General features: G+C 43.1%; 1 protein-coding gene across 2 annotated transcripts; it reads left to right on the forward strand.

Annotated features, from left to right (window-relative positions):
- The first annotated feature begins 9304 nt into the window (after window positions 1–9304).
- LOC132979371 (tripartite motif-containing protein 16-like) lies at window positions 9305–13577 on the forward strand. 2 transcript variants are annotated; one of them, XM_061045105.1, is made up of 2 exons: window positions 9305–9405; window positions 10033–13577. In XM_061045105.1, the coding sequence occupies exon 2, from the start codon at window positions 10100–10102 to the stop codon at window positions 11855–11857; it is 1758 nt and encodes a 585-aa protein (XP_060901088.1). In that variant the 5' UTR covers window positions 9305–9405; window positions 10033–10099; the 3' UTR covers window positions 11858–13577. The 2 variants fall into 2 exon arrangements, with proteins under 2 accessions (XP_060901088.1, XP_060901089.1); XM_061045106.1 differs by having other exon boundaries at window positions 9316–9414.
- Window positions 13578–17895: the final 4318 nt, after the last annotated feature.

Genomic DNA, 17895 nt, shown 5'->3' on the forward strand with positions numbered 1-17895 from the left:
TGATGGGAGTTAATGAGGACGATGAATAGGACTGTCTGGACTAGCTGCATTAATATTGTAAGTAAGCGTTTTCACTTTTAAGTGAGCTACTTGTGTTTTGCTGTTAGCTGTGTGGACAAAGGCTTCCTAGAATGTAAGCTCACTGCTAGCAAGTTAGCTTTATGTAGCCTATGGCTGTTTCCATAGAAACTTAAAAGGAGTTATTTCCAATGAATGCTGAGGTTATTTGCATTTGTTCACAGCTGAAGTGTTTGTTTTAGTCTACAAATGCTTGTTGTGACAACGTTGACTGTAATTGTTAGCGTTTTTGTGAAATAGTATAAATTGAAAAGATAAATTTATAGTCGACTTTGCCGATTTTGCCGGGGCGGCCGTGGGTGCGTAGGCAAAGCGTCCGTCTCTCAACCTAAGTCAACCTCAGGGTTGAGAGTTCGACAACCGTAGTGTCCCTCAGCAAGACACCTCACCCGGCCCGCTTGATCTTTTATTTTTGGTTTTATCATTAACATATATCGCCAATCTTTTTATATTTTGGGTTTAATTCATGTTGTGATATTTATGATTTTCTTATCGATTGCCGATGTGCATGTTTTTACAATGAGTTCACTTTCTGTCTTGGTGCGTGTGAGTGATGACAGATTACCTGCTCATGTGCAGCTTTCTTTTATTTCACTGAGACTTTTTCTGCTGAATGAGGAGCAAGAGCAGAGCCGCAATGTCCAATCAGCGGCCAAGGGGAGGGTGAAAAACAAAGAAACAAGAGACGCCGAGACAGAGAGCCAGCCAGTCGACACCGAAGAGAGAGTGTTACGACGCGCAATACACGCAGCGGCAGAGTGAGGAGCTCCGCAAGCCGCGTAAGTAGCCTATCCCTTTGGGACAGTAGTAACACTCTGCTTTTACAAGTACGGCGTTGGTGTGTCTGTGTGTGTGTGTGGGCACAATACTGCCGGTATTTTCTTGTTTCGGCAGTGCCCGTCCTGCAGCGTGTGTACGTGTCGAGCGACTAGAGGAGACTCTGCGAGGGAAGCAGCAGGCGATCGGGACAATTCCCTCACTGTTTTAGTTTGTTGGAAGTGACTGAGTGACTTTTAGGCTCATACGTTTTAAGTGCTGCACTTTTAACTCTCCCATGTTTTATCTGACTTGTATTCCTCTCTTTTAGCATAGACGTCCTGGGACAGTTTTATTCTTTCATTTCTTTTGAAGTGGGTTTTAATGTGATGCAATGTCACTATAAATAAATCTGTTTTGCACCAGCACGTCATTGTTTTACATCTTTTTGAGTAGGCCTACTGTCTCTCACCCCGATAGCCCAAACCAAACTTGTCAATGTTCATCAATTCTTTACTCTTTTTAAAGAGCACATTTCACCCCATTTACTGTACCATAGGCTCCAGTGGAATGATCATAGTCAGTATCCAGGTAAGGTGACACGAGATCATTTATAATTTGGCTAAACTGATGGAGATAATATGAATGAGCAAAAAAAAGAAAAGACAAAATCAGCACCAGATAAACAAAGAGCCAATGTGAAAGAGATGCTACGAGATAAAAAGCTGTATTTTACAGCTATAACCTTTCTCTCCCTAAAAAAGTGTAAGAAAAAGTGAACATTGCAGCCTACAAGGAGTTGGAGGGGGATTGTCATATTAGGCTGCATCAGTTTAACTAGGACTAAGAAGCTTACACTGCCATCCCTCTACCACCACTGGGGAAGTGTGATCACAACCTGCTCCTTCTTAACCCAAAGTACAAGCCACAGATTCAGAGACACCCAGTAACCACACGCACCTTCAGAAAGTGGTCTCCTGAGGCAGTGGAGACACTAAGAGACTGTTTTGAGTGGACTGACTGGAGCACCCTGCAAGAGCCACACGGTGAGGACATTGAGGGGGTCACACACTGCACAACTGACTACATGAACTTCTGCATGGATGTTGTAGTTCCCACAAAAACTGTGCGCTGCTTCCCGAACAACAAGCCCTGGATTCATGTCAAGGACGTCCTTAACAGGAAGAAGAGGGCATTCAAGGAAGGAGAGCAGGCAGAGGTGAAGCGCGTGCAGGGGGAACTCGAGGTCCGGGCTCAGAGAGGCAAAGGAGGAGTACAGAAGGAAGGTGGAGAAGAAGCTGCAGAACAACAACACGAGAGAGGTCTGGGAGGGCGTGAAAACCATCACAGGCTGCAAGAAGAAAGGTAACAACACAGAAGATGGGGACCCTGTGAGAGCAAAGCAACTCAACCTGTTTTTTAACACCTTTGACTAGCAGGCCACTGCAGCTAGTGTCTGCCCCCCCAGCACCTCTCTTCACACCCCTGACGACTCTAACCCCCCAAACACCTCTACCATCCCAGATACACCTATTAAGTTGGCACTGCTTAATGTGAGATCACTCAAATAAGAATAATTCCTTTGTTGCTGTTCAAAGGAATACCAGTAGATGGAGACCTTATCATTCAAAATCCATTTTTGTTGATGCTGACTTCATGCATCCTATCTCAGCAAACATACAGTTTAAAGAACTGTCCTCATTAAGAGCTCATTGTGATTTCATTGAAAGCTCAAATGGAATCGCAAGTGTCTGAAATTAGTTTCTCTTGAAATAATAACAATACAGTGACGCTAAAAATATAACATACTGACATGTAACACTTTGGACCATGCATTTTAAGTGCCGCATCACATCTGTTGTAGTTCATGCAAAGGAGGCTGCATTAATAACTCTAGCATGCCATAAATGCCACATCTCATATCATATGAGATATTGTGTTTTGTGGAAGTGGCAGATTGTAATAAAGGGGCAGCTTAGAGATTGATGCACTTCACCTGAGTAGCTAGAGGCGGCTGATTGGCTCCACCTTCCGTGTCATCGTGAGAAGGACTTTCCCTACAACACGGAGTGATAAGAAATGTATCCATCCGGGAAGACAGTTTCACCAAGTGTCAAGGTCCTTTTGTGTTACAAAACATGACTTTCAGTAGGCTAATTACCATCTTAGTATGCAACACTAACAGTCATTTCCAGTAGGCACATACATTTTCCACAGGCTAACATAATGAAGCGGCTTTGTGTGACTTTGGCCTGTTGGACTTTCGGGACACTTTTTTTTTTAAACGTTTTTTGATGGGAGTTAATGAGGACGATGAATAGGACTGTCTGGACTAGCTGCATTAATATTGTAAGTAAGCGTTTTCACTTTTAAGTGAGCTACTTGTGTTTTGCTGTTAGCTGTGTGGACAAAGGCTTCCTAGAATGTAAGCTCACTGCTAGCAAGTTAGCTTTATGTAGCCTATGGCTGTTTCCATAGAAACTTAAAAGGAGTTATTTCCAATGAATGCTGAGGTTATTTGCATTTGTTCACAGCTGAAGTGTTTGTTTTAGTCTACAAATGCTTGTTGTGACAACGTTGACTGTAATTGTTAGCGTTTTTGTGAAATAGTATAAATTGAAAAGATAAATTTATAGTCGACTTTGCCGATTTTGCCGGGGCGGCCGTGGGTGCGTAGGCAAAGCGTCCGTCTCTCAACCTAAGTCAACCTCAGGGTTGAGAGTTCGACAACCGTAGTGTCCTTCAGCAAGACACCTCACCCGGCCCCGCTTGATCTTTTATTTTTGGTTTTATCATTAACATATATCGCCAATCTTTTTATATTTTGGGTTTAATTCATGTTGTGATATTTATCATTTTCTTATCGATTGCCGATGTGCATGTTTTTACAATGAGTTCACTTTCTGTCTTGGTGCGTGTGAGTGATGACAGATTACCTGCTCATGTGCAGCTTTCTTTTATTTCATTGAGACTTTTTCTGCTGAATGAGGAGCGAGAGCAGAGCCGCAATGTCCAATCAGCGGCCAAGGGGAGGGTGAAAAACAAAGAAACAAGAGACGCCGAGACAGAGAGCCAGCCAGTCGACACCGAAGAGAGAGTGTTACGACGCGCAATACACGCAGCGGCAGAGTGAGGAGCTCCGCAAGCCGCGTAAGTAGCCTATCCCTTTGGGACAGTAGTAACACTCTGCTTTTACAAGTACGGCGTTGGTGTGTGTGTGTGTGTGTGTGTGTGTGTCTGTGTGTGTCTGTGTGTGTGTGTGTGTGTGTGTGGGCACAATACTGCCGGTATTTTCTTGTTTCGGCAGTGCCCGTCCTGCAGCGTGTGTACGTGTCGAGCGACTAGAGGAGACTCTGCGAGGGAAGCAGCAGGCGATCGGGACAATTCCCTCACTGTTTTAGTTTGTTGGAAGTGACTGAGTGACTTTTAGGCTCATACGTTTTAAGTGCTGCACTTTTAACTCTCCCATGTTTTATCTGACTTGTATTCCTCTCTTTTAGCATAGACGTCCTGGGACAGTTTTATTCTTTCATTTCTTTTGAAGTGGGTTTTAATGTGATGCAATGTCACTATAAATAAATCTGTTTTGCACCAGCACGTCATTGTTTTACATCTTTTTGAGTAGGCCTACTGTCTCTCACCCCGATAGCCCAAACCAAACTTGTCAATGTTCATCAATTCTTTACTCTTTTTAAAGAGCACATTTCACCCCATTTACTGTACCATAGGCTCCAGTGGAATGATCATAGTCAGTATCCAGGTAAGGTGACACGAGATCATTTATAATTTGGCTAAACTGATGGAGATAATATGAATGAGCAAAAAAAAGAAAAGACAAAATCAGCACCAGATAAACAAAGAGCCAATGTGAAAGAGATGCTACGAGATAAAAAGCTGTATTTTACAGCTATAAACTTTCTCTCCCTAAACAAGTGTAAGAAAAAGTGAACATTGCAGCCTACAAGGAGTTGGAGGGGGATTGTCATATTAGGCTGTATCAGTTTAACTAGGACTTAGAAGCTTACACTGCCATCCCTCTACCACCACTGGGGAAGTGTGATCACAACCTGCTCCTTCTTAACCCAAAGTACAAGCCACAGATTCAGAGACACCCAGTAACCACACGCACCTTCAGAAAGTGGTCTCCTGAGGCAGTGGAGACACTAAGAGACTGTTTTGAGTGGACTGACTGGAGCACCCTGCAAGAGCCACACGGTGAGGACATTGAGGGGGTCACACACTGCACAACCGACTACATGAACTTCTGCATGGATGTTGTAGTTCCCACAAAAACTGTGCGCTGCTTCCCGAACAACAAGCCCTGGATTCATGTCAAGGACGTCCTTAACAGGAAGAAGAGGGCATTCAAGGAAGGAGAGCAGGCAGAGGTGAAGCGCGTGCAGGGGGAACTCGAGGTCCGGGCTCAGAGAGGCAAAGGAGGAGTACAGAAGGAAGGTGGAGAAGAAGCTGCAGAACAACAACACGAGAGAGGTCTGGGAGGGCGTGAAAACCATCACAGGCTGCAAGAAGAAAGGTAACAACACAGAAGATGGGGACCCTGTGAGAGCAAAGCAGCTCAACCTGTTTTTTAATAGCTTTGACTAGCAGGCCACTGCAGCTAGTGTCTGCCCCCCCCAGCACCTCTCTTCACACCCCTGACGACTCTAACCCCCCAAACACCTCTACCATCCCAGATACACCTATTAAATTGGCACTTCTTAATGTGAGATCACTCAAATAAGAATAATTCCTTTGTTGCTGTTCAAAGGAATACCAGTAGATGGAGACCTTATCATTCAAAATCCATTTTTATTGATGCTGACTTCATGCATCCTATCTCAGCAAACATACAGTTTAAAGAACTGTCCTCATTAAGAGCTCATTGTGATGTCATTGAAAGCTCAAATGGAATCGCAAGTGTCTGAAATGAGTTTCTCTTGAAATAATAACAATACAGTGACGCTAAAAATATAACATACTGACATGTAACACTTTGGACCATGCATTTTAAGTCCCGCATCACATCTGTTGTAGTTCATGCAAAGGAGGCTGCATTAATAACTCTAGCATGCCATAAATGCCACATCTCATATCATATGAGATATTGTGTTTTGTGGAAGTGGCAGATTGTAATAAAGGGGCAGCTTAGAGATTGATGCACTTCACCTGAGTAGCTAGAGGCGGCTGATTGGCTCCACCTTCCGTGTCATCATGAGAAGGACTTTCCCTACAACACGGAGTGATAAGAAATGTATCCATCCGGGAAGACAGTTTCACCAAGTGTCAAGGTCCTTTTGTGTTACAAAACATGACTTTCTGTAGGCTAATTACCATCTTAGTATGCAACACTAACAGTCATTTCCAGTAGGCACATACATTTTCCACAGGCTAACACAATGAAGCGGCTTTGTGTGACTTTGGCCTATTGGACTTTCGGGACACTTTTTTCTTTTTTAAACGTTTTTTGATGGGAGTTAATGAGGACGATGAATAGGACTGTCTGGACTAGCTGCATTAATATTGTAAGTAAGCGTTTTCACTTTTAAGTGAGCTACTTGTGTTTTGCTGTTAGCTGTGTGGACAAAGGCTTCCTAGAATGTAAGCTCACTGCTAGCAAGTTAGCTTTATGTAGCCTATGGCTGTTTCCATAGAAACTTAAAAGGAGTTATTTCCAATGAATGCTGAGGTTATTTGCATTTGTTCACAGCTGAAGTGTTTGTTTTAGTCTACAAATGCTTTTTGTGGCAACGTTGACTGTAATTGTTAGCGTTTTTGTGAAATAGTATAAATTGAAAAGATAAATTTATAATCGACTTTGCCAATTTTGCCGGGGCGGCCGTGGGTGCGTAGGCAAAGCGTCCGTCTCTCAACCTAAGTCAACCTCAGGGTTGAGAGTTCGACAACCGTAGTGTCCTTCAGCAAGACACCTCACCCGGCCCCGCTTGATCTTTTATTTTTGGTTTTATCATTAACATATATCGCCAATCTTTTTATATTTTGGGTTTAATTCATGTTGTGATATTTATGATTTTCTTATCGATTGCCGATGTGCATGTTTTTACAATGAGTTCACTTTCTGTCTTGGTGCGTGTGAGTGATGACAGATTACCTGCTCATGTGCAGCTTTCTTTTATTTCATTGAGACTTTTTCTGTTGAATGAGGAGCAAGAGCAGAGCCGCAATGTCCAATCAGCGGCCAAGGGGAGGGTGAAAAACAAAGAAACAAGAGACGCCGAGACAGAGAGCCAGCCAGTCGACACCGAAGAGAGAGTGTTACGACGCGCAATACACGCAGCGGCAGAGTGAGGAGCTCCGCAAGCCGCGTAAGTAGCCTATCCCTTTGGGACAGTAGTAACACTCTGCTTTTACAAGTACGGCGTTGGTGTGTGTGTGTGTGGGCACAATACTGCCGGTATTTTCTTGTTTCGGCAGTGCCCGTCCTGCAGCGTGTGTACGTGTCGAGCGACTAGAGGAGACTCTGCGAGGGAAGCAGCAGGCGATCGGGACAATTCCCTCACTGTTTTAGTTTGTTGGAAGTGACTGAGTGACTTTTAGGCTCATACGTTTTAAGTGCTGCACTTTTAACTCTCCCATGTTTTATCTGACTTGTATTCCTCTCTTTTAGCATAGACGTCCTGGGACAGTTTTATTCTTTCATTTCTTTTGAAGTGGGTTTTAATGTGATGCAATGTCACTATAAATAAATCTGTTTTGCACCAGCACGTCATTGTTTTACATCTTTTTGAGTAGGCCTACTGTCTCTCACCCCGATAGCCCAAACCAAACTTGTCAATATTCATCAATTCTTTACTCTTTTTAAAGAGCACATTAAACCCCATTTACTGTACCATAGGCTCCAGTGGAATGATCATAGTCAGTATCCAGGTAAGGTGACACGAGATCATTTATAATTTGGCTAAACTGATGGAGATAATATGAATGAGCAAAAAAAGAAAAGACAAAATCAGCACCAGATAAACAAAGAGCCAATGTGAAAGAGATGCTACGAGATAAAAAGCTGTATTTTACAGCTATAACCTTTCTCTCCCTAAACAAGTGTAAGAAAAAGTGAACATTGCAGCCTACAAGGAGTTGGAGGGGGATTGTCATATTAGGCTGTATCAGTTTAACTAGGACTTAGAAGCGTACACTGCCATCCCTCTACCACCACTGGGGAAGTGTGATCACAACCTGCTCCTTCTTAACCCAAAGTACAAGCCACAGATTCAGAGACACCCAGTAACCACACGCACCTTCAGAAAGTGGTCTCCTGAGGCAGTGGAGACACTAAGAGACTGTTTTGAGTGGACTGACTGGAGCACCCTGCAAGAACCACACGGTGAGGACATTGAGGGGGTCACACACTGCACAACTGACTACATGAACTTCTGCATGGATGTTGTAGTTCCCACAAAAACTGTGCGCTGCTTCCCGAACAACAAGCCCTGGATTAATGTCAAGGACGTCCTTAACAGGGAGAAGAGGGCAGTCAAGGAAGGAGAGCAGGCAGAGCTGAAGCGCGTGCAGGGGGAACTCGAGGTCCGGCTCAGAGAGGCAAAGGAGGAGTACAGAAGGAAGGTGGAGAAGAAGCTGCAGAACAACAACACGAGAGAGGTCTGGGAGGGCGTGAAAACCATCACAGGCTGCAAGAAGAAAGGTAACAACACAGAAGATGGGGACCCTGTGAGAGCAAAGCAGCTCAACCTGTTTTTTAACAGCTTTGACTAGCAGGCCACTGCAGCTAGTGTCTGCCCCCCCAGCACCTCTTTTCACACCCCCACCTCCCCTGACGTCATTTAAGTCAGTTATGAACCTTCCTAAGCAAAAATGACAATTCGAACGCACCCTTGGTCTTATCTCACTCTCGCTCTGCCTTGGCCTTGGTCTTGTCTCAGTCTCGCCCTGCCTTGGTCTTGGTCTTGTCTCGGTCTCTGAGCACTCTGGTCTCAGGTCTGGTCCTGACTACAACACTTGGTAAAACATACGTAGATAAATCACAAATTTAAACTTCTGTGTACTATTTTATTATGGTTTTGTATGAATTCTCCAAAGTCTAATCTCTCTATTGCAGCATTACGTCTTTTATGAATCTGTATGCTGTTGTTTGTTTGTACACGGTCTCATTTCAGGTAGTATTTTCTGTCTTCATTCTCTCTCTGTTGTCTTCTCCTTTAAAGCACAAGAAAACTTTTTTCAGTTATACAAAACAGCTCGATGAAACTGTAGATTTCAGAGGAAACCAAACATGAAGCTTTTCAATGTTTGCTTCAACTATTGTGAGCTGTAAGTTATTTAAAAACATCATGTGGTTGTTCAATGTTGTCTTTTAATCTTAACTGCACGATAAAACTCAGACTGACAGACTCACACTGTCACTTTAAGAGAATTCATCACCTGTGTGAGGGCAGCATGGTGAGCCCTCCCTATTGCTCAACTCCACTCTGTGCACACATTTCCTGGTTCCCTCTCCTTCACTAATATACAAGTGCAAGATAGGTGTAATCAACAAGTGATCTCCCCAGCCCCGTGCAGCGTGGATCAGCAAATGAGCAGCGACAAAAGGACACAGAGGTATTTTTGGTCGGTGTATTACTTCTACCACATATTGAAATTCTTCCATTACTTGTAATCAAACCGAGTTTTGTAAATTAAAGCAGCAGTAGGAATCAGTAGGTTTGTATTTGAAACAGGATTATGACTTCAATCTGAGGCAAAGTATGTTTAAAGACAATATCAATGATCTGCTTCAATCATCAGTTTGACCATCTGATAGTCAAAAACAAGGAATAAAGGTCAGGTCAGTGTATTTAATCCAGTATGTGAAAACACCTCTTCCAATGCTGGTGACGTTCAGTGGAACTCTGACTCCTCCCTGTGGTGTCTCAGATTTTCACAGCTTGTAATGCTGGTGCTCACAGGTAGCTCCGTTCTGACAGTAGTTGTAGAAACTGTTCAGTTATTCTCTGTGTTTTATTCACTTCTTTTTACATGTCAAGAAATGTGTGACTAGAGTTTTTTACATGCTTGCTTACAGAATTTGCTTCCATGCAACAGAGAGGTTATGTATTCATGTAGAGAATCTGCCCTGTCAGAGTAATGAAACATGAATCAGAGCTTGTTAACCCCTCCCTCTTCTTCCTGCTCTCAGACTCAGCCAGCTCCACTCTGACGTTTATTTTCTTGTTCCCTCCCCTTTAGATCTACAGTATGAGGATGGGTGTAACCAACATGTGGGACGGTGGAAGAGCAGACACTGAACAAACACATGCTGTTTAGATCAGAGGTGAAACGATTGATTTCTAAGGAAGTGAAACTCAGACAGTCGTTGTTACCGAGAGGAGAAATGGCACAGAAAGGAGTTCAACTAGACCGGGAGGCCTTCTCTTGTTCCATCTGTCTGGATCTCCTGAAGGATCCGGTGACTATTCACTGTGGACATAGTTACTGTATGAACTGTATTAAAAGCCACTGGGACACAGAGGATGAGAAGACAATCTACAGCTGCCCTCAGTGTAGGCAGGACTTCACACAGAGGCCTGTTCTGGTGAAAAACACCATGTTGGCAGTTTTAGTGGAGGAGCTGAAGAAGACTGGACTCCAAGCTGCTCCTGCTGATCACTGCTATTCTGGATCTGAAGATGTGCCCTGTGATGTCTGCACCGGGAGGAAACTGAAATCCTGTAAGTCCTGCCTGGTCTGTTTGATCTCATTTTGTGAGAAACACCTTCAGTCTCATTATGATTCACCTGCTTATGCAAAACACAAGCTGGTGGAGCCCTCCAAGAAGCTCCAGGAGAACGTCTGCTCTCGTCATAATGAGGAGATGAAAGTATTTTGTCGGACTGATCAGCAGTCTATCTGTCTCCTCTGTTTAATGGACGAACACAAAGGTCATGACACAGTCTCAGCTGCAGCAGAAAGGACAGAGAGGCAGAGAGAGCTTGGGGTGAGTCGACAAAACATCCAGCAGAGAATCCAGGACAGAGAGAAAGATGTGAAGCTGCTTCAACAGGAGGTGGAGGCTATCAATGGCTCCGCTGATAAAACAGTGGGGAACAGTGAGAAGATGTTCACTGAGCTGATCCGTCTCATGGAGAAAAGACGCTCTGATGTGAAGCAGCAGGTCAGATCCCAGCAGCAAACTGAAGTGAGTCGAGTCAGAGAGCTTCAGGAGAAGCTGGAGCAGGAGATCACTGAGCTGAAGAGGAAAGACGCTGAACTGGAGAAGCTCTCACACACAGAAGATCACAACCAGTTTCTACACGACTACCCCTCACTGTCACCACTCAGTGAATCTACACCCTCATCCAGCATCAAGATCCGTCCTCTGAGGTTCTTTGAGGATGTGACAGCGGCTGTGTCCGAAGTCAGAGATAAACTACAGGACGTCCTGAGAGAGAAATGGACAAACATCTCACAGACAGTGACTGAAGTGGATGTTTTACTGTCAGGACCAGAACCAGAGCCCAAGACCAGAGCTGAGTTCTTAAAATATTCATGTGACATCACACTGGATCCAAACACAGCACAAACACGGCTGTTATTATCTGATGAGAACAGAAAAGTAACAGCAATGATAGAACAACAGTCTTATTCTAGTCACCCAGACAGATTCACTAGATGGTGTCAGGTCCTGAGTAAAGAGAGTCTGATGGGACGTTGTTACTGGGAGGTGAAGTGGGGGGGGAAAGGAGTTTCTGTAGCAGTCACATACAAGAATATCAGCAGAGCAGGGAGGTCAGATGAATGTAGGTTTGGACGTAATGACAAATCTTGCGCGTTAGATTGTGACAGCAACAGTTATAACTTTTGGTACAACAATGTCAGCACTCCTGTCTCAGGTCCTCAGTCCTCCAGAGTAGGAGTGTACCTGGATCACAGAGCAGGTATTCTGTCCTTCTACAGCATCTCTGAAACCATGACTCTCCTCCACAGAGTCCAGACCACATTCACTCAGCCTCTATATGCTGGACTCAGGATTCATCATTTTGAAGACTCTGCTGAGTTGTGTAAGCTGAAGTAGACAGAAGTCATTAGGGGACAATGTGTTAACATCTGTGTTTTTTTTTCCATGTTTCTAAAGAAAGCTGATTATACTTTTCTTCACTGCACATACTACGGTACTTTGACAAAACCAGTAAAGCCAAATTTCTGTATTTCATAGATTTCAATATCATATGTGGACGTGGGACCTTCCTCTGACCTGTCTCTTTGAGCCCACTAGTTTTCCTTGCACCACAGGACCTGCGTATAAGCATTCTGTTAACCTTTCACCCTTTCACACGCACGTCTTCAAAAGAATAAGGTAAACAGAAGTTTCCTCCTTCTCTTAGATGATTTCTTCTTTGTTTTGTTTTCAATGTTTTGTTTTGTTGTTGTTCTTTGTTAGGCGTCTTAGAGTATTCAGAGAAGCGCTATGTTATTATTATTATTATTATTAATGTTAAAGGTCACATATTATGTAAAATTCACCATGTTTCTCTAACACTAATATGTGTCTCTAGTCTGTCTACAAACCCCCCAATGATGAGAAAAGTCCATCCTCTCTGTATTGTGCCTGCTCCACTTTTCAGAAAATGTGTAAAGGTTGAGCACTTGTGCAGCAGGTTTGTGTATTACGTGCCACGGCGCTGTCCAAGGTGCCGATCGTTCATTTGTTCATCTGTTTGTTTGTTCGCCGCTGCATCTCTTATGGAGTTCTCAGTAAAAGTGCACAGTAAAAGTACTTCATATTACTTGTCTAGGACGTACTAAGTCCAACCATATCAGAATCATTGTCTGCTTATGGAAGAATTTCTTTTTACAAGACATCAAAGTCAGAAAAAAGACTCATTATAGTGATTTATAAAGGACTTTGACAGTGGATTTCTCAAAAAGTACTTCATAGTACAGGTGCATGTATTATAGGAAGTACTAAGTCCACCCATATCAGAATCATTGTCTACTTATGGAAGAACATATATTTTTATATTTTTTTCCCAGGAAAACACCTTATTTTGAAAAACGGAAGTTATCGCAGACTCGCAGTATTATTCCCTGAACAGTATTTTGTTTGCTCCCGTTTCATACACGTATATCTCATAGTCAGTTTTATGGTAAGACCTAGGCATTTAGCACTTCACTTCATCGCTCTCTCTCTCTCTGCTCGCTCTGGAGTCCGGAGCATTTACCATAAAGATCAGAATACGTGGGCACTTCAAATTTAGGGGCGGCTCACTTCACCATGTAAAAGCGAGGAGCGGCTGGCTTGACCGCAGTGATCAGGCCGCCGGTGAGCTGACCTAACCTTATGTTTTCCCTGTCACACTTCAGGTTAGGGCTAGTTTTGCTGTATGTATATGTGTAGCCGATGCGAGCTCGTAACATTTAGCAACGGGAGACGTGGAGCAGCAGTACAAAACGACGCTCTAAAAAAGCCGACAGATATTGTAAATTGACATGCGACATTTAAAAGGTTACCAATCCTGTCTTATGCTGATAGCCTATTTGGTTTGTAGATAAAAGTAAGTTGTATTTAACTTCATAAAAAAAAAAAACATTATTTGTGTGCTTCTGAGCACAAACAGTTTCATTTGCATATGCCCTCTGAAAGACGGCTGCAGCGCTTGGAGGGGGGTCTAGAATGTTAACTCTCCCATGTTTTATCTGACTTGTATTCCTCTCTTTTAGCATAGACGTCTTGGGACAGTTTTATTCTTTCAATTCTTTTGAAGTGGGTTTTAATGTGATGCAATGTAACTATAAATAAATCTCACCCCGATAGCCCAAACCAAACTTGTCAATATTCATCAATTCTTTACTCTTTTTAAAGAACACATTTCACCCCATTTACTGTACCATAGGCTCCAGTGGAATGATCATAGTCAGTATCCAGGTAAGGTGACACGAGATCATTTATAATTTGGCTAAACTGTTGGAGATAATATGAATGAGCAAAAAAAAGAAAAGACAAAATCAGCACCAGATCTCTCCCTAAACAAGTGTAAGAAAAAGTGAACATTGCAGCCTACAAGGAGTTGGAGGGGGATTGTCATATTAGGCTGTATCAGTTTAACTAGGACATAATTCAGTCGCATCCCATTAATGAACGTGTACAGACTTATTAACACAAGATAATTTATTTTCCTAACAGGACATCAATAGAGTACATCTTATGTTATATTCAATACATTATAGTGTGACTCATAAGTAAATACTGTATATACATTACATTCAGATGGGCCTACATTGAAAACTCTTGATCCATATAAACCTAGTCTCCCATCATCTCTGGAAAGAACGGACTCCCCCTGCTGGATTACGACGTCAACTGCAACCATTAACCCTCCCTGTAATATCCCCTTGATTTTAACAGAAAGGAAGTCAAATATTCTCTCAGTCCTTAAAGCTACGAATCTCTGTAGCCTAAAGACCGTTGACTCTAACCCCCCAAACGCCTCTACCATCCCAGATACACCTATTAAGTTGGCACTGCTTAATGTGAGATCACTCAAATAAGAATAATTCCTTTGTTGCTGTTCAAAGGAATACCAGTAGATGGAGACCTTACCATTCAAAATCCATTCTTGTTGATGCTGACTTCATGCATCCTATCTCAGCAAACATACAGTTTAAAGAACTGTCCTCATTAAGAGCTCATTGTGATTTCATTGAAAGCTCAAATGGAATCGCAAGTGTCTGAAATGAGTTTCTCTTGAAATAATAACAATACAGTGACGCTAAAAATATAACATACTGACATGTAACACTTTGGACCATGCATTTTAAGTCTCGCATCACATCTGTTGTAGTTCATGCAAAGGAGGCTGCATTAATAACTCTAGCATGCCATAAATGCCACATCTCATATCATATGAGATATTGTGTTTTGTGGAAGTGGCAGATTGTAATAAAGGGGCAGCTTAGAGATTGATGCACTTCACCTGAGTAGCTAGAGGCGGCTGATTGGCTCCACCTTCCGTGTCATCATGAGAAGGACTTTCCCTACAACACGGAGTGATAAGAAATGTATCCATCCAGGAAGACAGTTTCACCAAGTGTCAAGGTCCCTTTGTGTTACAAAACATGACTTTCTGTAGGCTAATTACCATCTTAGTATGCAACACTAACAGTCATTTCCAGTAGGCACATACATTTTCCACAGGCTAACATAATGAAGCGGCTTTGTGTGACTTTGGCCTATTGGACTTTCGGGACACTTTTTTTTTTAAACGTTTTTTGATGGGAGTTAATGAGGACGATGAATAGGACTGTCTGGACTAGCTGCATTAATATTGTAAGTCAGCGTTTTCACTTTTAAGTGAGCTACTTGTGTTTTGCTGTTAGCTGTGTGGACAAAGGCTTCCTAGAATGTAAGCTCACTGCTAGCAAGTTAGCTTTATGTAGCCTATGGCTGTTTCCATAGAAACTTAAAAGGAGTTATTTCCAATGAATGCTGAGGTTATTTGCATTTGTTCACAGCTGAAGTGTTTGTTTTAGTCTACAAATGCTTGTTGTGGCAACGTTGACTGTAATTGTTAGCGTTTTTGTGAAATAGTATAAATTGAAAAGATAAATTTATAGTCGACTTTGCCGATTTTGCCGGGGCGGCCGTGGGTGCGTAGGCAAAGCGTCCGCCTCTCAACCTAAGTCAACCTCAGGGTTGAGAGTTCGACAACCGTAGTGTCCTTCAGCAAGACACCTCACCCGGCCCCGCTTGATCTTTTATTTTTGGTTTTATCATTAACATATATCGCCAATCTTTTTATATTTTGGGTTTAATTCATGTTGTGATATTTAGGATTTTCTTATCGATTGCCGATGTGCATGTTTTTACAATGAGTTCACTTTCTGTCTTGGTGCGTGTGAGTGATGACAGATTACCTGCTCATGTGCAGCTTTCTTTTATTTCACTGAGACTTTTTCTGCTGAATGAGGAGCAAGAGCAGAGCCGCAATGTCCAATCAGCGGCCAAGGGGAGGGTGAAAAACAAAGAAACAAGAGACGCCGAGACAGAGAGCCAGCCAGTCGACACCGAAGAGAGAGTGTTACGACGCGCAATACACGCAGCGGCAGAGTGAGGAGCTCCGCAAGCCGCGTAAGTAGCCTATCCCTTTGGGACAGTAGTAACACTCTGCTTTTACAAGTACGGCGTTGGTGTGTGTGTGTGTGTGTGTGTGTGTGTGTGTGTGTGTGGGCACAATACTGCCGGTATTTTCTTGTTTCGGCAGTGCCCGTCCTGCAGCGTGTGTACGTGTCGAGCGACTAGAGGAGACTCTGCGAGGGAAGCAGCAGGCGATCGGGACAATTCCCTCACTGTTTTAGTTTGTTGGAAGTGACTGAGTGACTTTTAGGCTCATACGTTTTAAGTGCTGCACTTTTAACTCTCCCATGTTTTATCTGACTTGTATTCCTCTCTTTTAGCATAGACGTCCTGGGACAGTTTTATTCTTTCATTTCTTTTGAAGTGGGTTTTAATGTGATGCAATGTCACTATAAATAAATCTGTTTTGCACCAGCACGTCATTGTTTTACATCTTTTTGAGTAGGCCTACTGTCTCTCACCCCGATAGCCCAAACCAAACTTGTCAATGTTCATCAATTCTTTACTCTTTTTAAAGAGCACATTTCACCCCATTTACTGTACCATAGGCTCCAGTGGAATGATCATAGTCAGTATCCAGGTAAGGTGACACGAGATCATTTATAATTTGGCTAAACTGATGGAGATAATATGAATGAGCAAAAAAAAGAAAAGACAAAATCAGCACCAGATAAACAAAGAGCCAATGTGAAAGAGATGCTATGAGATAAAAAGCTGTATTTTACAGCTATAACCTTTCTCTCCCTAAAAAAGTGTAAGAAAAAGTGAACATTGCAGCCTACAAGGAGTTGGAGGGGGATTGTCATATTAGGCTGTATCAGTTTAACTAGGACTTAGAAGCTTACACTGCCATCCCTCTACCACCACTGGGGAAGTGTGATCACAACCTGCTCCTTCTTAACCCAAAGTACAAGCCACAGATTCAGAGACACCCAGTAACCACACGCACCTTCAGAAAGTGGTCTCCTGGGGCAGTGGAGACACTAAGAGACTGTTTTGAGTGGACTGACTGGAGCACCCTGCAAGAGCCACACGGTGAGGACATTGAGGGGGTCACACACTGCACAACTGACTACATGAACTTCTGCATGGATGTTGTAGTTCCCACAAAAACTGTGCGCTGCTTCCCGAACAACAAGCCCTGGATTAATGTCAAGGACGTCCTTAACAGGAAGAAGAGGGCATTCAAGGAAGGAGAGCAGGCAGAGGTGAAGCGCGTGCAGGGGGAACTCGAGGTCCGGGCTCAGAGAGGCAAAGGAGGAGTACAGAAGGAAGGTGGAGAAGAAGCTGCAGAACAACAACACGAGAGAGGTCTGGGAGGGCGTGAAAACCATCACAGGCTGCAAGAAGAAAGGTAACAACACAGAAGATGGGGACCCTGTGAGAGCAAAGCAGCTCAACCTGTTTTTTAACAGCTTTGACTAGCAGGCCACTGCAGCTAGTGTCTGCCCCCCCAGCACCTCTCTTCACACCCCTGACGACTCTAACCCCCCAAACACCTCTACCATCCCAGATACACCTATGAAGTTGGCACTGCTTAATGTGAGATCACTCAAATAAGAATAATTCCTTTGTTGCTGTTCAAAGGAATACCAGTAGATGGAGACCTTATCATTCAAAATCCATTTTTGTTGATGCTGACTTCATGCATCCTATCTCAGCAAACATACAGTTTAAAGAACTGTCCTCATTGAGAGCTCATTGTGATTTCATTGAAAGCTCAAATGGAATCGCAAGTGTCTGAAATGAGTTTCTCTTGAAATAATAACAATACAGTGACGCTAAAAATATAACATACTGACATGTAACACTTTGGACCATGCATTTTAAGTCCCGCATCACATCTGTTGTAGTTCATGCAAAGGAGGCTGCATTAATAACTCTAGCATGCCATAAATGCCACATCTCATATCATATGAGATATTGTGTTTTGTGGAAGTGGCAGATTGTAATAAAGGGGCAGCTTAGAGATTGATGCA

Source organism: Labrus mixtus, chromosome 8 (assembly GCF_963584025.1).
Source record: "Labrus mixtus chromosome 8, fLabMix1.1, whole genome shotgun sequence".
NCBI lineage: Eukaryota > Metazoa > Chordata > Actinopteri > Labriformes > Labridae > Labrus > Labrus mixtus.

Bases quoted from the DNA above. Each gene is read 5' to 3' on its own strand.
- LOC132979371 (XM_061045105.1), top strand. From the start codon at position 10,100: ATGCTGTTTAGATCAGAGGTGAAACGATTGATTTCTAAGGAAGTGAAA.